This window comes from Ctenocephalides felis, unplaced genomic scaffold, assembly GCF_003426905.1.
Source record: "Ctenocephalides felis isolate EL2017-DRISC unplaced genomic scaffold, ASM342690v1 CF-g0.4_SCAFFOLD_01604, whole genome shotgun sequence".
Taxonomy (NCBI): Eukaryota; Metazoa; Arthropoda; class Insecta; order Siphonaptera; family Pulicidae; genus Ctenocephalides; species Ctenocephalides felis.
The window spans coordinates 27,095,733-27,117,559 of record NW_020537758.1 but is presented as its reverse complement, the minus strand read 5'-3'; the positions used below and the strand labels follow the sequence as shown (position 1 = coordinate 27,117,559).

The window sequence follows — 21,827 nt, the reverse complement described above, 5'->3', positions numbered from 1 at the left end:
TAAAGATCACCGAGAAAGAATGGGACGATTGTCATAAGCCCTATCTCCAAAAATATAATTTTGAAAAATCCTTCTGTACACATATACTTGAGTAGTTAAACTTTGAAAATATTTGTTTATTAAAATATATTATTTAATAATAAAGATCACCGAGAAAGCGTGGGACGATTGTCATCAGCTCTATCTCCAAAAAATGTAAATTGCCGTTAAAAGTTGTGGTTTTAATGAAATCAACAGCAATAATATGAACTATTTGGTTTTGGTAATATAGAGGTCGAAAATGAAACACGCAAGGGTAATTGAAAATGTCGATGAAATCGTTGAAACCGTCGACACATATTTGAACAGTAGCGGTTAATTATATTAAATTATGTTAATTTGAATTAAAAAAACTAACTGCATAACTATAATGCATAAATTTATTTGGATAAACGTACATTAAATGGTATTTATTTATTTATTTATACGCCAATCAGTTTTATACAGTAATATAATATAGTTTGCAGATAAATGATATTTGGTATTTACAGATAAATGGTATTAATGATAAATATCATCAACAATTCTACTTATATATCGCTTGTAGGCCATGTATTTTATTTTACTATATACATTCGGTCTCACACGAAACACAACTTTTGTGAACGTGCGATCGAATTCTAATCATTGCTGAGATGTTTTATTCTGTTTTTATTACCTCTAACGAACGCGACATATTTTTCAAACAAATATAAGTTAGTTAACGAATATGTTATAATATTCGAATGTTTGCGAAGAAGAAACACACAGAAAGTTACAGGTTTTTCTAAAATTAATGAGATTACTAAAATTATATTATGCATTTCATTGCATGCTATTGAGATCCTATATTCCTCATTATATCAATTTCACTGCATAATAATATACATTTTGGAAAGTTCAAAAAAAGAAATACGACGAGTTTAACTCAGAATAATTGTTTAAAACCTAAATAATAGTGTTTAAAAACAAAAAGACTTTCGTTTCGTAAAAAAATTGAGAATGAGTCAAAAGTATTTAATTCATGAAAAAATCTATTTATGTGAAAATCTTGGTGCATAATTTCAATTCGCAATGTTCGCAAAAATATTTTTACAATGTTATCCAATTCTATGTTCGCGAAAAACACGAAGTCGGCTAGAAATAAATTAAAACGTCAGTCGCTCTGCTCAGTAATCATTTTCTTCTGATTGTGAGTTCTACTCCTGTCATTTCCTCTTTGCGAAATGAATGTACCGCAAAGCCTATTTAAATAGGTATTTAATCTTATTATATATGATACAATTTGATTATATTATAATTTTGACTACAATATAATCCCATCTTGGTACACAAAAGCGTAGGATGTCCACAGAAGATTTTCAACGAATATTAAAATTTATTTCGGCTATTGTGGTTGCATGATTTCGAATCGTTCGGCATATATTTAGCAGCCTGAAGTAACCATGTATAAAAGCTCTGCTATTTACATTATTTGTATAGATGTGTCCGTGCAAGGAATATTTATGGTTAAAACTGTATAACGTAAAATCGATGCTCCAAAACAGAAAAACGCACATGTTGTGTAGACAGACAGTTAGGTTTTCAACACAATAGTCAATTTTTAATATTTGTATCGATTTTAGTGAGTGTTCTTGTTCCCAGATGTATATCTCATATGAATTACTATAATATTATTTCAAGCGATAATGTAGCATTCATTAATACATCTTAATAAAATAAAAGCAATTTGTATTCTATATTTGAAAATTTATAACAATTATATAAAAATTGTTATTTCATCATATGTTGGTATACATTTAGTGAACTAAACTTATAGATAATAACAAAAAAAATGTAATTGAAAATGTTATTCCAATTGTTTTAAATCAAATCATTCCTTATATCAATAAACATAAATCAAAGAACACTTAGTGAAAATATGCATGAATCGATAAGTGTTTAATATACTCGTAAATATTGACCTCTCTACCTCAATTATTCTCAAGCGGAACATTTGACCTGAATAATTCAACCTAGAGCCCTCGTACAAACGCCCCGCGAGATCTTCATAAAGGGGTAAGAGAACTCTTAGTTTGCATACACAAATACAACGCAAACTTTTATAACCAGAGTAAATGTCACAAAAATATCAAGATAATGCTATTAAAAAGAAAATTGATGGTGTGCTTTAATATTTGTGATATATGCATGTTTCAAACGTAAACAAAGCTAAGCATAGGTCAGTGATTAAGTATATGAGTACATGTCGTATCGAAGTATGATGGCAATGACATGCTAATCCTATAAATACATGCATGTGAAAATTAGCAGTTCACTAGTGTATTCGAACATCAATGTGATAAATGGCAGCGTGATCACTTACAAATAAATGATAACAAATGAATGTTTATAGATGTAATTCTTAGAGATACATATATACATATATATCAAAGATGATTAAACAAATTCTATAATTATTGTCATCAAAATCAATCTCTTCATTATATATAACATCATGTATTAAATGAATTACAACAAGTAAATTAATATATTATTTTGATAAAAGAACAAGCATTTATTCACTAGATGAGCAGCACGTGCGAATATAGGGTGCCAACGCAAGTAAATGCTTTGATTTTATCTACTTGCATGCATTAAGCTTTAAGTTCTTCCGCATACAAATTAGTTAAAATATTCAAAAATTATTAATTACCTGTCATGTTTTTAACAATCATTTATCATCAACATTATTTCTTATCAAATTGCAACAGTATTAACACTAAAATATTTGTAAATAAAACAACTTTAAATTCAACATTTTCTTGAATAACGTGGTGTTTCTTCCGTCTGTTTAATTTATACGACACTTTGAATTTAACAAACATTTGTATTTTATGGACGTAATAAAATGTTCTGAACAAGTTTCGAACACGACCGGTCAATAAAAACATCAACAACTAAATGCTTCAGAGGGAAATAGCATTATTCACTACACTGGACAATGTTCGCGGACCCATCAACACTGACGATGAGTAACAACTTTTTTAAGGTTATGTTGTCACTGTTACTGTGCATGTGTGATGTAGACATAGCTATGTAAAAGTGGTGTTCAAGTTTGGACGAAAACAAAGTGCGAGATGATTCAAATTAGTGTCTTTTCTTATGGAATAGCCGAACGCACTGGCATCTGCTCGCGTGCAGATTGCATGTTACATGATTATTTTTCGAACATGTTTTCGATTTCGAGGATTATGTGCCGCGGGGGCGCTGGCTCGCTTCCCGGGTTGTACGAGCGACAACTCAAATGCCGTCCGAGACAGAACGATACGAAATCCGACTACAGGGCGTGCGCGAAAATTCAACCCTCATGCCTCATGCTATTTTATTATAGGAATAGAGAAGAGAAGAGAAGGCGGACGCACGTGCGTATGAGTTATTAAATTGCTCGTTTTATAGCTATAAAGATAATACTAAAATTGAGATACTCTCGAATTGAATGCGTATGTCAATCTTGGAAACCGTGCTATAGTAGCAAATTTTCATACAAATTCACATTAGAAACATGTGTGAATAACAAACAACATAATTATCCGATATCATTATCTAATGTACTCAAAAAATTTTGGTCGACAAATGTTTAAATTAACATTATATAATTATTCAAATATGTTTCTAGGAAACATAATATAATGAATTAAACTGAACTGCAATCATTCATATTTATACTAAAACATTTGAATTGAGTTTCATAGTCCCGCAAATAACCATTTCGATATATACCATCTTCTATACCATTTTCATTTTCGTAATAAATGTCGAGATAATAATATTCGTTTATGGAAATAAAAATCATTCGGCAAGTCAGGAAAAAATAAATATTATTTAGTAGATAAGATAAAACTTCAAAATAAAGTAAAAGATAAAGAAAATTATGTAATTCGTGTCGCATAATTTCTCAAGCTAAAAATAATAGGTCACTGACCAGTATGTCAAATCATAATCCAAATTTTATTGAAAATAATCCAAAGTTTAATCAATTAATTTCAAAATCAGAAAGGGGTTGTTGTAGGTTTATATATATATATTAGGGTGGTCCTTAAAATGGTCATTTTCGAATTTCCTTCCTCCCAGGGGCTCAAATGGTTCCAAATTGATAAAAAACAATTCTCTGAAAGTTTTAGCTCTTAATATTAACGTTTAGATAGAGCGCAATTCAATCAAACTTCGTATGAAAAAAGCATGGGAAAAATATTGAAAATTTAAAAAAAATGTTTCAGGTATAACTTAACGACAAATGAATGAGTTTTATTCATTCATTTGTTCGCTAAATCACATCTAAAAAACATTTTTAAAATTTTTAAAAATTTTTCCATGCTATTTCCATACAAAATTTTGATTGAATTGCGCTCTATCTAAACGTTAATATTAAGAGCTAACACTTTCAGAGAATTGTTTTTTTTATCTATTTGGAACCATTTGAGCCCCTGGGAGCAAGGAAATTCAAAACTGACCATTTTAAGGACCACCCTAATATATATATATATATATATATATATATGTATGTATATGTATATATATATAAAAAAACACTATTTAGGTTTTCTGCAAATAACATTTTATGTGCACATCTAGATATTTGAAAACTCAAATGCACATTTGTACGCCAATATTTCATATGTTGAGTTACGATATAAGATTACAGATTTGTAAAGTCCATAATATTTTTAACGACCGCTTTATAGCCTACGTGTGAAAAATATCAGAAGGGGAATAAGATTCTCGTTCTCTAATATGATTCAGTGTGGAATTATAAATATATGATGCCAAAACAAAATATAGTAACTACAGCAAAACCGCAATTATATCATGATCATTATACAAATACGAAAAGGTAAGAGAAATTATTCAAACAGGTTTATGGAGGTATTTTAATTAATATGACACTAGTAAAAGAAGTAGAAAATTGATATAATAATAAAATCAAACCAATTAAATTTTGCAGAAGTTTTTTTTGTAAATAAATAAAAAATAAAACAACAAGTCTAATTCTGAGTTTTGAATTTATCGGAGCAAAAGTGAGTACAATTTCAATCTATTAGCAATTATAACTGATGGATAGTAGATGAGCCTAGTTAAATTCTAATTTGATTAAGAAAGAATACTGTGAAAGATTTGCCATTGCCATTTCACAACGCAGTGATAATGGACATAGCTACTGTACGATGTCAGGTTGTCCAGAACGGAGTTCAAACTCAGAACTACATAATTGATATAATAATAATATATTTAACAAATAAAACCTAATAATAAATAATTCAAATTAAGTTATAAATACATAATAACAGATTGGTCATTGATTCCAATAAGAAACTAAGCAAATCTAATAAGAAAGATTAAAACTAACCATAACGTGACTTGTGAAATAATTTTTATAAAACTAATATTAACTGTAATAGGATTGCATTTACTTTATTTTTGGTAAGATATGACAAAAAATAATGCAAGACTAAGCCAATTATTATAAATAATATTGAAAATAATTAGTAACCAACAGAGGAAAACATATGAATTAGATTTAAAGTAGAAATATTCCTAATTAGACCTTATGCAGATAATTCACTCAATAAAGCTTGATTCAATACGAAATTTATATGAACAAATATAATTAAAATGTTCATACAGAATTTAAATACAAAGCAACATTCCGCCATGAATCAGTAACAATTCCTCATTTTATGAAATTCTTTGCAAACTTTACAAAACAGAATGATCCTATTAAATTCCTTCCGAGATTGCAATTAGACCCGCAAAATACCCACAAATTTCGGGTCGCCTTGTGATCTGGTAGGACCGTTTATTAGACAAGGTACGCATGTCAGTTAGAACGTGTCTTTTGCTTAGAAGAGGGCGAGATTCTGCGCATTCGCAAACAATTTCTGTAGGTAGGCAGACAGAGGTACGTGTAAATCATCTTCAGCATATCCCTTGACAGCAGTACCAGGCGGCCGATTTGCTCTTAATTGCACGCTTGAATTTTACGACGGAGATAAAATAAATAGTAGAGGTGATGCAGTTTCGTCATCAAAGCAAAAAAAAAACAAAGCTGTTGATGGTTTATTTTATGAAAAACACAATTTTCATAACTCAAACATGACTTGTGTCTTCAAATATTGACGCTCTTATTACTTTCTTATTATCTGGCATGAAATTAAAGTAGTTGACTAATGAAATGAAATCAGCACACTTTCAATTTTTTAGGCTTCAACTTTTTAAACATAAATATGGATGTAAATTCTGAAATACAATTAGTCCACCCTGCCGAAAAATTAAGGCGACTGAAGAGAAAAAATGATCCGTCTGGAAAATTGTTCACACAAGTTATTTATAATTATCATTTATTATTGTCATTATTATAGAGAGAAAACAACCTGCATATGACTTGATAGATATTAGATGCATAGAAAATGTAAGAGAAGATTAAGACAAAATTATAAAATTTGCATATTAGGACACGAGGGTTCAGAAAATAGAAATTGGCATTGGTAGTGAATTTAAAGAATAGTGTAATAATCTTAAAAAGGTAATGAAAAATGAAAGCAAATTAAATATTGACGATAGGAATATGATTAATTATCTGTAATGAGTTAGGTAATATTAAGTGCTATATTTGGCTCACAATATTTAACATTATGACAAATACAAATTAATTGGCATAAGATCTCAAAAATTACTTGTTTCAAACCTAACAAAAAGGATCAAACGCAAAAATACAAAGACTGAATAAGTGATGATTTCAAATGTGTATAATATTGCATATTCTAAATCTGCTTCGCATATTAAGTATTTATATTGAAACCAGAAACCTTGAACGTAAATTGATTGAAAAAGACTTACTGAGAAACGATATCGCTCCAGCGAATATCGCAAACAAGGATCAAACCTAAAAGGATTAGTTTTTAGAAAGCACACGTCCAAAAAATATCTTTATTATTGAATTCATAGTTTAAAAATAAAACTTTAATTCGACGTATATTTAATTCAAATAATGACTTCATAAGGGTTATTAAAAGAATGTTTTCCTAGTGTCCTGTTGCTTTAGAATATATTGCTATTATCTACTTGATTGCAACTCGCTTGGGGGTTGTTAGTTGTTACACCCACTTTGCAAGTTAATAGGATAAATGGTAAAAAATTGCATTGTAGGCGATTTTAATTAAAAAGTATAGTTATCGGAAACTATAACTGAGCGATGTGTAAAAGAATTGCGAGTACTTTTTTATAATCAATCTACTGCGCTGAAATTATCGTTGATACCTCAAGCTTAAGCTTTGCGCTTAAATAATGTTTGTTGTATTCATCAAAATGCAGAATATATTAAGAAATGAAGTTCATAAATTACAAAGACTAGAAATAAGCTAGCTATCATCTCCACGCCATTTGTTTGGTAAAAGAAATTAAATTGAATTGAGCAAATAAAAGTGTAATAAATTAATATCTTTACAAGTATATTTCGCAATTAACCAATGGTATCACAACCAATAAAATAGTAGGCTTAGTAGGCTTTGATTTTGTTAGACCTTTGAAATGCATCCATATTTTCTCTGTAACAAATTTTTCGTATATCTCAAACTAGAATTAGATAGAAATTTCAAATAGAAAAAGTAAACGAATGCAAAGAAAGCACCTAAAATATTTTCTAATCAGATTGTACAAGACAAGGAACCTAAAGTAAATCTAAGTTATCAATGCTGCACATTGAAACGCACGTGAATCAAGTATTAACGACGCATTAAAATTTATGGAATGATTAATATGAACACACATAGCGCGTGGAATATTTGAACAGAAACTTTAATGAAGTAGGTACCTTGTTTGATGTTGTCAATGTGCACTTCAACTATCAAATTGTAAGTTACAGAACTTGTACAATAAACATACACCTCTATGTTAAAAGTAATATAAAAACGCTAAAATAAATCACCCTTTACATTTTGCTTCTAACTTTTACTACATTGAGCAGTGCTAGGTTTATTTATTACGTGTTTGAAATTGAAACCGTCATATTTTGTAAAATATCTCAAGATCTAATTTCAAATATTCTAAGGATTAAAATCAGTGTGACATAATTTTAAAATTTCTGTGAGTGGGTGGTTTTTGCTATCAAATACTTTTACAGTATCGTATATATAAGTTAAACAACAAAATAATATATGTGGCGGGATTAGCTCAAGAGTAGCGTTCCCGATTCACATGCTGGAGGTTCCGAGTTCGAATCTCCGGCAAGAATTTGAAAAAATATTAACTAGTTAAGTTGGAATAATAATAGAATTATGAATTGTAATAAAAGATATGTATGTAAAATCAAAATGTATAAAAATTAGAAAATTAGAATTAAAAATGAATTGAAGTAAGAAGAATTTAGAAGATGAAATGAGAAGATAGTAAAAGAAGAATGAAGATAAGTTAAGAAGTATAGAAAAAAGAATAGGATTATATGAAGAAGATAGTATAAAATTGAAGATTGTATAGGATATATGATTGTATAGAATAATGTAGGTGGCTAAATGCTCGAGTAAGCGAGGCCAATAAAAAAAAAAAAAAAAAAAAAAAAAAAAAAAAAAAAAAAAAAAATAATAATATATTGATACATCGATTACGAGAACAGAAAAAATCAAAATTTTATAGGGTGTATCGCGAATCTTATATGATTCATATCGTAATAGTAATATAAATCCAATAGAAAATACACTATCAAATTTATAGTAAAACAATCCACTTACAATACTTCGTAAACTGTAAATGTAATTACTTACAATACTTCGTAAACTGTAAATGTAATTAACAATACTTTTATGAGTTAAATAGTATTTCTGATCAAACTCGAAATTTTGCAAAACCACACTCATACATATATATGTTGCAAATATAAAAATAATACATTACCGTAATTGAATAGAAACCCAGATAACTATTATTGTTAATAGAATGAACACAAACTTTTAAGAAGTACTACCTTGAAAGCTGTTTCACCCAAAAGAAAATCTACTACTGATAGTGAGTGTTTTCCCCATATTTCGTTAACCTATTGCCGGCAAATTAGATCAATGTTCAAAAACCTTATCAAAAAACCATTAACTCATAAGAACAATCCATATAAGCAATATATATTAATATTACCCAAGAAAAGGTTCTCAAACTGCTGAAGAATGCGGATTGAAGAGGATTTTGAAGCTGTTGTTAATTACGAAAATATATTAACATCTATTGACATATCAAAGTGCACATTACTAGTATTAGTGATAAAATATTGACTTTCACCTCTAATAAATATCGCGGAAATGAAAGCGACAGTAAAGCATATAACTGTTATAATCAAAATGAACAATGAGTCAGTATCAGTCAGTAGTTGACAACATTTAAGATTATCGTAATAGGAAATTGTCAAATAATGAGTTCATAAAGCTGAAAAATAAGATATATATTTTAACGGTTTTATGTTTGTTTCATAATAAGTAGTAGTGATATTTGTCAGCAAAAATATTTATAAGGTCATTAGGATTTGAAGATGCGTTTCAAAATATTTTTTCTCAAAATAATGGCAATTCGAATGAAGAAACACTTAGCGTTAGCGCGTTTAAATAATATTAATTATAAAACTATAGAATTACTTCTCAGTGATTTTTTTGTTGACAAACTGAAACAAAAATAATTTCGAACTCATAGAAAACTTCATGTAGATTATTATTTCTATAACTATTGATGATATTTGATGGTATAATAATATTCTATTTGGAAATACTATAAATAATTTTGACTAAATTAAAATAAAATTTAAATTGAGAAAATAATGGCAACTTTAACAACGATTCAGAACAAAAGCATAACAATTGAATATCTAATATAAAAACCTTCTAGACCTAAATGAAAAAAGTTTTCATTGCGGTTGTTCACGTTCGTGACTCTTCAAGTAGAATATTCATGATACGAATCAATAACCAGAAAATTGGTATATCGTCAATGATCTTGTTGACATTGCATGGAAATGCACATACGCGGTCAATACTGTTGGTAATTGATGTTTGATATGCCAATAGGTATTGACAATGAGGTGGACGTTTCTGGACACCGAATGCAAACGCTGCATATTTGAAGACCTGTTCAAAAACCATTTAGTCGTACCTAAGATTAAGCACACATGGATACGCAAACGAAATTTTGTATATGAATAATTTATTTACGGCGCCAATAATAAATGATTTCTCGTATCTATAATATAATAATAATTTTACAACATTCAGAATAGTCTGCAAACTGTAGTAAATTTAAAGTTATGGTTAATAAAAAGCAATGTATTTAACTTCACGATGTTATTTGTACAATAAATTTTGTTAAAGTTGTTTTAAAAAGGCAAATGTAAATTCAGTGAAAAGAATAAGAGAACAGCAATCTGACACCTTAATTATATTTGATAAAGTCATCAATGTTGCAAACCGCCGAATGAATGAGTCACACCGCGAGTGTCATTGCATTTTCCGTTACGTGACCATAAAGCTTTTACTGCAATATATAACCATATTTGATAGATATTAAAATAGAATACCTAAAATTGATTATACATACATTTATTCAAGTATATTTGGGTACTAACTAAATAACTAACTGTACTACAAAATAGCAAATAGAAGCAGAGTATTATTTATAACTATAGAGTATAATTTATAAAAATTTTGTTGGTATACAACTGGCTAAAACGGTAATAGATTAATTTCCAGTCTTCAATACTAATCACAGCTTGCTAGACATGCTTATCTGCAATTATAATTATAACCAATCTTAAAAACAATTTAATAAAATCATTGTTGCTCAGCCAACAAATGAAACAAATTAAAGTAACTTTATGCTGATTGGTAAATCTTAACTGACAATTAGGAAGCGAAGTCAATGCCTCTTAGTAGTCTACAAAAGCCGTCTAGTTAATGTATGCAAATGAAATCCGTAAGAAGTCACTGCATTGTATCTGATGTTCTCTTGACCGTAGGTAGATAAGCAAATATGATTAGTGAAAGCGTTGGTAAATCAAGAAAAATAAAGTAAAAATCTTCCTCTTCATTAAAAATGTTTATTGATTATATAGCCTATACTATAATTATTGAAGTTAGAATTCTACTTCAAAAACCCGGCCAAACAGATATGTCTTATCCTTTGAAAGCTTGCATGTGAGCACGAAGGATTTTCTATTACCATTAGACTGGACGGAATTCAAATTTTGAATATCTCTTAAATAATTTGTATGAATTTATAGTTTTATCAATAGATACTATCTAAACTATCATATTTTTGATAAATATTCTAAATTTTGAAATTCATGTAGTATACCTATTCCTAGGAAAGCTCGCAAAAATGACGGCGTAGCTGTTTATACAAACAATAATTATATATTAGCTTGCCGTAACATTATAAATTAAAATAATAAATAACAGTATCAAGCAATCTGAGATTTACTTAATTTGATCATGTTATCTACATATATTTAAAAATAAGTCGGGTTTTCCTTCCTGACGATATAACTCCAGAACGCACGAACCGAATTCGACTATTTTGCATTCGTTGGAAAGGTCTCGGGCTCCAAGGTTTATAGCTAAGAAAATTAGTGGTGCATGGCATCGTGTCTTAATGCAAATTGCTGGTACTTCACGCACCGCAATTAAAAATTCGAGTAATGACATTAGTGAGAATTATCAGAATTATGCTTGGTTAAGTCAACGAGCAATTCTTGCTGCAAAGAATAATGATGTACACGCACTGAATTTTACCATTTAATCAAAAATTTCTGGCGATTTGGTGACATACCTATGATTCCGACTGGTCTTCCGTTTGACTTCAAACGATTGCAATTTCCAATTCGCCTTGCGTTCGCAATAACAAGTCGCAAGGCTAATCGCTTAGTGTTTGCGGGATAAATTTCGAATAAAATATTTAGAAAATCATTGTTTTTCACATGGGCAGTTATACGTTGCCTTTTCACGAGTTTAGAAGCCATCCGCTTTGTTTGTGTTAACGTCAGACCAAAAAACAAAAAATGTGGTTTAGCAAAGAGCACTTCAATGAAACGGATAATTTGCGGATTCACTTGCATTTACTTCAATTAAAAAACACTTCATTTTTGTAATCGAAATAAATTCATTACTGTTGTGTAATAAAATCAAATTTTTCCTTTTCAAATATAAAACAAACAAAAAATTTCTTCATCTTTCTCACGAAACCATCTGGTGGCGAAACGGAGTTCGTCGGGTTTGCTAGTTTTGTATAAAATTAAATCGCTTACGAAGAAAATCATCGTGAAACCCTAACCTCGATGCTTGAGATCAGTAAATTCCAACATCAAGTTTTCTAAGAAGTTGCCAAAACGTTTAACAAAAATAGAAACATATGTATCAATTATGATAAAATAGGTTCCAAAAATTTGGTGTAGATTTCATGTTTATTATTTTTTCGTGATATGTTAACAGCTTTTGCATTTTATTTTTATGCAAAGCCTTATATTATACTGTCGAACTCAAACTGAGAATAAATTAACTAAGATCCGTATTATATCAACTTGAAAAGTTCTCGTTACGACATGCCCGTAAACCCAGCGTTAAATCTACTCTATATTATAAAAATATAGCATATTAAATCTTTTACGAAATGCTTTCTAGCTCTTTCACTAATAGGCATAGGTACCTAGGTAAAACGAAATAGAGACGAACGACCAAACAAAGCGATAGGAAGTGGATACAATCGCAGGAAGTGAGGCGCTCAACTCAAGGCTATTATAATGTGTTTTACCGGCGTCGACGCTTGTCATTTACAGACTAGACACCGGACTTATATAGAATTAGTCAGAAATATATAAATCCTATAGCAAAAAGCATAAGTGATGAAGTGAATACAAGTAGGGGTTTAAAGCTAGGGCAACTAGTTGTAAGTGGCATTTTGCCTTAAGGCAAGTTGCATGTATCTCCCAATATGTGTACATAATCAACTTAATCAATAGGAATTGATTTTCAGCTAATTATGTGAAATGTTTAACTGTTTATGTTGAAAATGCAATTTTCCCTCTTACTAGAAAATAATCAATAAGATTTCCGACTGATGTCTTCATAACATACTTGTAACATCTGTAATTGCATAAATTAAATTAATTTATTCAACACATTTCTCATTTTATCTATTTCATATTCTAAAAACATAAATTTAAGTGTAGATATCAACTGTAATCAGTAGATACCTACTAAACGCAAAACGCACATACAATATGCTCGGCATAAGTTCTGATTAAAATCGCTTAAGCGTTTGGCAAAATTCTAAATTTTATTTTATCATGTTATTTCAGACTCATAATTAGTTTCATCAAAATCGTCTAAAAAACAATTTGCAACAAATAATTTCGAAGAAACCGCCCGGCAGATATTTACCAAAAACTACTGTTTTTGCGAAAATGTCGTTGAAAGATCAAAAATCGTCACACATACAGACACACATAACTTTTCCAATTTTGGCCTCATCCGATTCACAATAACTCGAAACTTCGAGGAAACCTAAAACTAGCAAATCCGATTTTCTGGCGAGAGCATAAACTTATCCTTTGAAATGTTAACAAGAAGCTAAGTAAACAATAATTATATATGTTACATTAAAATAATCTCGACTGAGATATTTGTTAGTTTAATATGAGCTTTTCTTCAATGAAAACCAGATACATAATACATAATACCAAATTCATAGAGAATAATGTAAGAACATAAATGAATAAACGTACTAATTGTTGATTTGTGTGTATATATTAAAACTGTTACTTCTCATATTTTATATTATCTCATTATTTTTATATTTAAAAGCAACCACTGAAAACCAGATACATAATACATAATACCAAATTCATAGAGAATAATGTAAGAACATAAATGAATAAACGTACTAATTGTTGATTTGTGTGTATATATTAAAACTGTTACTTCTCATATTTTATATTATCTCATTATTTTTATATTTAAAAGCAACAACTGAAATTTGTTCCTCTTCTGAAATTTGTTCCTCCTTCAACAAGCCTGTGTCTTGATGGGTGATCCATGAAGGGGTGTAGCAATAGCAAATTTTTGCAGCTATTATTTTTATAACACTTATGCAACTTGTAAAGATATAAAAATATATATAATTATAATATTACATATTAATGCATTAAATAATAAACAAACATTTATGTTTTTGTTTAGAATTGAAACCATATATATGTATCTATATTTAGAAACTACTATGCACGCCGTATACAACGAATATAACATGCAAAAAATTTAAACATAAATATTTAAAGAGTTTTTATCACAAGTAAAAGTGTTAAACATAAACACGTTTTTGTAATTTAAAGGCGCTAACAGATTATATAAAGTAGTTTGAATTATTTATGTTTGAATATATGAATGAATATATATAACAGTCAAATTGGAAATCAAGAGTACTTCTTATTCATATATACTTTGATTTGCGGTAATACAATGATCAAGTATAAAGAATGGAGCACAATATAATAAAGATCAAACAAGCAGATCGATGATATTAGGTTTTGGGTTTAAAATCATGTTATGAGTTCTGTAAATAAAATTGTAAACAATGGTGCTAATATTTGGTCATGAATAACTTGGTCATTAATAAGAAAAAATATTTGCTTTTTATATCTTTCTCTATTAATGAAAATCTGCTCTATTAAAATACTTTATTTACTTAAGCTGAAGAAACTCAATCACCCACTAAAGCTTGTGTTTATAATCTATCACTAGTTAGTAATCAGAATAACAAACGAAGATTTATCCGACACGAGACTTCTAACTTTCCTAAAACTTCCTCTTAACGCAGTTACATTTAGTTTTACCGAACATATTTTTCTTTAGAAGTTGTTCTTAGCTTTGCTCCTACTTCTAGAAGGTCTTCGCATCAATAAAGACTTGAGCGACTGTCTGCTATTAGATATGTTTTTATTTTTGAGCAATAACAAAACAAAAAAAAAATTAATAAGTAGAAAATGCTTTATTAGAATAATGAAGGTATATAGAGGAAAATTAGTTCATATATTAATATTACCATCGAGGTAGATAATTTCAAGATTGAACGATGTGAATAAATAACAAGGGATATTCCGTTTCATACAACCCAGAATTCATACATAATATACGATTGATAAATATTCACTCATCGAAATAGAATATTTTGTAAAACCTCCGACAAACGTTGTAATTAAAAATGAGTTAATATGCATTCTTGAAATTCCTGACTAATCATTTCTTGACTAATCATCACATACATTACATTCATTCTGAAAACTTGTTTCTGTTACAATAATTTAGTAATACTTAATAGCTTAAAATATGCAGTACTTTGCTTTCAAACCTTCCTACAGCGACATATTATACTATAAATAAAACAAATGCATGCTCAAGAACTGGTATGGGCGACATCTTGCAGTTTCTAGTTTTTTTGCAATGGCTAAAGATGTTTTGCAAGGAAATATTTCAACGCAAACGTAAGAGACAAAAACAGAATATCAACTATATAGACTTGTGAATTCATATTTAATTAAAATAATATAAAACTTTTCGAAGGATTTTATCGACTAAAAATAATTCCAGATATATTATAAAATACAATAATATAATATTTATATTCATGGCATTCACATATTAAGTGTTTCATAAAAAGGTCAATGGTTCACGGATTAATTTCGGAATCTAAATTTATTTTTAGAGTATACGAAAATACATTTTAACAAATAATCAGGATCATAATAATCTTAGTTTGCCGTTTAGTTTGATATGCGAACTTACCTTGCATCCTACTCTTAATTAAATTAACTGACAGTGAAAAGAACTACCCGAATTATCTAATTATAAGAAAAAAGTTAACAAATAATCGTTCCGTATGATTCTATGTTATTTTAATTATTTATGAATGGTTATTGTATGAAATATTTTATTTTGGATAGAAAATCCAAGTTCTTATCAGAAAATCGGCAAAAAATTAACAACCGGTGCACATTTGTCGCAGACGAGTTTTATCAATGGTAAAACAAGTGTGAAACAAAAAAAAATGGCATATATCAAGTAAAACACAAGCATGACGTGACCACGTATCAAATTATTTCAAGGCAATTCAAAAGTGCCATAAATTCAAGGTAATAATATTGTTGTACTGTCAACAATATACTCTAGAATTGTAGTTTGTAATTGCGGTATCGTGCTGAAATATTGCCTAATTAGATACAAATTATATACATATATTAATACAAATACAAATACATACACACACACACAATATATATATATTGATGAGTTATTTAGAATCGGGCAGTAACACCAAGTAAAAAAAACTAAAGAGGTTTTTGAAATACTTTATTTATCCATACGTTTCGTCTTCATCGAGACCGTCATTCAGTGGAAAAATTAAAAGATTCTTTTACACGGCCATAAATATAAGACTAGATAACAATTCGCTTTGCAATGACTATAAAATAATCCTCGACCATTTTAAAAACACCACCATAACTAAATGAAGCGTGTATTTTATTATTTTATTATTTTACTAAAAACAAATGTTTGCCAGTTTTTTTACACTTTCACAAAATTGTAAACACAATTCATTCAGTATTTAGACGTTAGTCAATCTGTACACACTAGAATGTAACCAAAAATTGTCAAAAAAAATAATTAGTTTAAATGTTCCAGTTATTAATAGCTTGGTTTATCACAGTGTAATAGTGTAAGTGTATTTTTGTATAATTAATTTCTGTAAGTATTTATATATAAGTTCTATAACTTCATAATATTTTTCTCCTACATAATATAAAATCTTTTAGTTTTTCCACTGAATGACGGTCTCGATGAAGACCAAAACGTATGGATAAATAAAGTATTTCAAAAACTACTTTAGTTTTTTTTACTTGGTGTTACTGCCCGATTCTAAATAACTCATCAAAATATATATCAACACCAAACTCACATATTTCAATATATATATATATATATATATATATATATATATATATATATATATATCTTCTTTTCCTTAATTTCGTAAGAATTGATTCAGAGAACATCACTATAGCTTTATACTCTCCCCAATAAAAGCAAAGAGAAAACCAAGAAGTGTAATAAATAATTTTAATTTTTTTTTAAAGAAAATTGCAAAAACATAAGTGATTATAAAAAAAACTAAAACGATTAATACCTTAATTAAACTACTTCTCGGATAAATTTTAAAAATCGTTGATGAGACAAAGAAAAGTCTATGAACTTGTTGCAGTAAACTTGACCTCTTATTACAACGGTAATGTATAAAGAATTACGGCATTATGTAAATAATCTATTCGGAAAGCTTTTGTTAAACTTTAGATACTCAGTAATCTGCTGAGCACTCCGGAGAGCGCGTAGGTCATTATTGTGTCTTCGACATATATTGTGGGGATATTATTATAAGTTATAGATGACTCAGCAGTACATAGTGGTGTGCTGGTAAGTTAATAAGAAATAAAATCTTGAAAGAGAAATTAATTACAATAAAAGTTAATTCATGTGTAGGCAGAGAATTATACATAGTAACTACAGCAATGCACATTAGCAAATGCGATTAATTACTACTTGGTTGGTCAGATAATCAATCTAATTCCTGTCCTAAAAATATAATGGATTGAAAGTTCATTTCATAATGAACTCGTAAAGGATGCGGTACTACTTGAATGCTTAATCCGAAACACGCAAGCAGGCACGAGAAGCTAATGTTCTAAAACTTAAATCAAGTTCAAGTATGTAATATTTACATCAATGTGAATAAACTATTTAAATTTTTCCATTTCAATTTTCTACCTCGTAAATAAATCAAACTTCCATAATTGATACCACGTATATGCACATGCATTCTGATTATTCGCGTTTCTGATTAGACAACCTACTCAATCCTGGATGCAAATTAAATTCGATTTCTCCAGATATGTACCTTTGCCACGTAGGTAGAAAATAATATATATATATATATTATTATATATATATATATATAATAAACATATATATTGTGTGTATGTGTGTGTATATATAAATAAAATATTTATTTGGAAACATATATTTTAAATTCATATTTTCGAAAAGCGAAAACGGATTACACTACTGCTTGGATATATAAGCTTTGAAACTCTTAAACTCGAGTTTATAGATTTCGTGCTAATAATATATTAATATTATATACATATTTTGTTTATATTATTATATATACTCAATATATTGATATTAAGTAATATAACAATAGCAATAAGGGTTTGATTGTATAATTCATCATATTTTGAATATTTTTAACTTCCCGTAGGGTAAGTTATTGTAATGGGCCGAAAATCAGAATTGAAAATTTTTACATTTCTCGGCGTTTTGAAGGTTTCTGAACATTTTGGCATACCTCAGAAAAAATGGATGTGTGTGTGTGTATGTTATGTATGGATACAATTTTTCGCCCACGTTTTCGGGCGTACGGATCAACCGATTTGAATGGTTCAAAAAACATTCAATTAGTAATGATTGGGAAAAGTGGTTATTAGTTTTTCGCAAAGGCAGGCCCAGCCATTTCGAAGATACGGAGCTAAATGTACAAAGAATGGCAGTTTTTGAGAGAACTAAGCGTCCGATTCAATTGATTCAAAGAACTTTCTGCCTGTCTTAACAAAATAATTGATTTTGGAAAAAAATTGTCTCAATATTTTTTTTTTTTTTTTAATTTTTTGTATATCGAAAATAATTCAAATTTTATTTTTAATTCTGACTATAGTTGTAATATACCTTAAACAAATAATTTCAACTCTGCAATTCAGTTTATATAATTCTTATAAATATTAGACAATTATACAATATTTATAATAACCTATTTGAAAACATTCAGTATTCCTCGAACATTTCGTTACGGTGCGGGAAGTTCCAGCAATTTGCCTTAAGGCACGATGCCACCCTCCCCACTAGTTCCTTTTTTTCTTTTGAATATTAACCCAAAATTATTGAAAAATATTAGTATACATTTGGTGTAACTATTTTGTATATGCATTAATTTTGGAAGCATATATAAAGAGCCATAAAATTAATCTGTCTTATTTCAAATGAGATTGATTGCACAAACTATTAAAATGCATTCCATTATATATAAGAATCCCTTGCAATTATGACCTTACTGTGAAATGTGCAGCATGAATAATATATTTATGCAAATTGCGCCCTTGAATAGCTACGAGTTTAGATTTAAGTTTACGTCGTCACTGACGACACAATCTGTGCCTTAAAATTATCGATTACCTTTCATGCTACATTAATATTATTAAGTACTTCAAAATATATTGTAATTGAAGTTTATACTTTTTTATTGAAATCGTACCAGTTTCAAAATTCGTGTTTTTTGCCTCGCGGCAATTTAAGTCTCTGAGTCGTCGTCGGGCTCGCACGAACCTAACAACGCAGTGAATCATCAAAGCGACGCTCGCCTAATGTCAGTGAACAACAAATGTGAGACTTGAATTGTGAATTGCTCTTGTTTTTCAATGAAAATGATTTATTTTAATAAAGGATATTGAAATATAAGTCAAAATAATAGAAACAACACTATTAAAATCAGTTACACATAATATTGACTCTATAGTTTAGCATAACTTATTCGAAACGATCAGGTAAAAAACAATGTGTGAATTTTTAACATAATTAAATTGTTAAATGGAGTATTTTATAGATCTTAATTATAATTGTGATCGATTACTTTTAGTGCAGAATTTAATACGTGTTTTTGGCTAATTTAATTCATTGATAAAAGTTGTGCAAAAAAGGCTATAGAACCACCATATGTGAAAAATTTATTAATTTTTTGTTACTAGAAGTGTTTTGCCTCAGTGATAGTCAGTAATAACTAAATATTATTTCTATCTATTTAAAGTAATAAAGCAATACAAAAATCTTACCTAATTAACAAAATATAAACGCCTGCAAAAAATGTACGAGAAAATCTAATCTTCAAATTTTGTGATGCAAACAAAGATATTTTTGCTTGTTTTTGTATTAAATATTATATACATTATGCATTTAAAAATATTGGTGATTTAAATCCACACAATTATACCCTCCGGCAACTTATAGTTCCCTTAATTGAATTTCTATGACCGCAATAATGTAATATTTATTAATTTTTATTATAAAATGATATTTATTATCATTAATTTATCATAAATAAATATATGTTAATTATAATGACTGGATAAACAACACTCTGAAACTGCAATGATTGTATCACTGAAATTGGATTTCCAATATTGTATTATACGTAATTAAAACATATTTCTATGGGCAACTAACAGCTCATTAAAATGTATGTCTCTTAAAAATCACCTTATAAATTTGAAATTAAATGTTCTGCTAAAATCACAGACAATCATGTTTCCCCAACAACAAATTTTACAACTATAGAATATTTTATCACTAGCTCGATTTTTTTTTGTATATCCATTTATTTTGAATATCGGATATTCATTATTTCTGAATTATATATTTTTATATTAAATTTCGAATTTTATGATATAATCTACTATTTCAAGGTTAATCCGTAAAAATGCCTACGAGTGGGCCTGTTTATCAACCCACAACTGTTACCTATGAACAGCAGCCAAATGATTCATCATGGACAAGACCGGTTAGCTATTTATCACAAACTGTCTCAAATAGACGGTATCTTCACAAACCCATGGTACAAACATCAATCTTAATAACTGGTTTAATAACAATCATCATTGGTAAGTTTAGAGACAAAAATATTAAGTTAACTAATTAGTTTTTTTTTAAATGTGTGGTTGAAGAATCAATAAGAAGTTGTTACAATTTTCCATTTAAAGTTGTTATGCTCATACCTTTTATACACACAATATATAGTCAATTAAAATGCTAATGCTGAAATAATACCTTAAAAAGTAAATATGTAAGTGAAATACAGAGATTAATAATTTTCCATTTAAAATATAAGAACATACATTTCCATTTAATATATAGGGATATACAGAAAATATAATTGAGTTTGATTGTTTTAAATAAGTTATAGAGTGAAATATTAATCACTTATTTCTGCAAGACACGACAGACAAATTCATAAAGTTTCATAAAGCAACTACAAATTTGTGGACAAGGAATAATTGTCATTTTTTTAGGTCTGGTAATGATAGTTAATGGTTCCATAAATTACGCTGACACACGACAGTATCCTAAAGAAGTTGGTGAAGATCCAATTTATGCCCCTGGTGATAGCGCATACTTAGCTATAGCAATATCAGGTGTCTTAGTTGTATTTTTAGGCTTGGCAGTTTTAGGTAATTAAAAAACTTACTATGAAGCAATCTGTATATCATAAAGTTGGAAGAATGTAAATCTTAAATGTTCCCTTCACATTGTAGTATTTTATATACGTTTGGTTGGCTGCCGAAGAACTTGTCCATGTGTACCATCAAAGGAAGCTCGATTGGCAAGACATTTACAAGGAAATGGTGCAGCACAAGTATTGGCATTAAATCCGTCCACAGATCTTTTAGTGTCTGCTCAATATGCACCAGTATCAGAAGTTCCTGCCCAAATTGATGAAGAACAAAGAAGGAAGCTCATGGCCGGAGATAACAAAGATTGGTTAGCATACATAATATTTTTGAATCATGAATGAAATAATATGAATGAATAGAACTAAATAAATATTATATTCTGCAGTGTGAGTAGTGCTGAAGAAAGTGATAAAATGTTGGAAGCAGA

The 21,827-nt window shown here is 28.8% G+C and overlaps 1 protein-coding gene and 1 pseudogene across 1 annotated transcript in view; one reads left to right on the top strand and one right to left on the bottom strand.

The window, feature by feature from the left end:
* The window catches only part of LOC113373599, a 22,732-nt pseudogene extending 2,256 nt beyond the window's left edge, over nucleotides 1–20,476 (bottom strand).
* The window catches only part of LOC113373598, a 15,872-nt gene continuing 13,548 nt past the window's right edge, over nucleotides 19,504–21,827 (top strand). Inside the window, exons 1-5 of the mRNA XM_026613887.1 lie at nucleotides 19,504–19,720; nucleotides 20,636–20,830; nucleotides 21,239–21,397; nucleotides 21,482–21,707; nucleotides 21,786–21,822. Of these exons, the coding sequence (XP_026469672.1) occupies nucleotides 20,650–20,830; nucleotides 21,239–21,397; nucleotides 21,482–21,707; nucleotides 21,786–21,822 (603 nt within the window). The 5' untranslated portion in view covers nucleotides 19,504–19,720; nucleotides 20,636–20,649. The remainder of the gene's footprint in view (nucleotides 19,721–20,635; nucleotides 20,831–21,238; nucleotides 21,398–21,481; nucleotides 21,708–21,785; nucleotides 21,823–21,827) is intronic.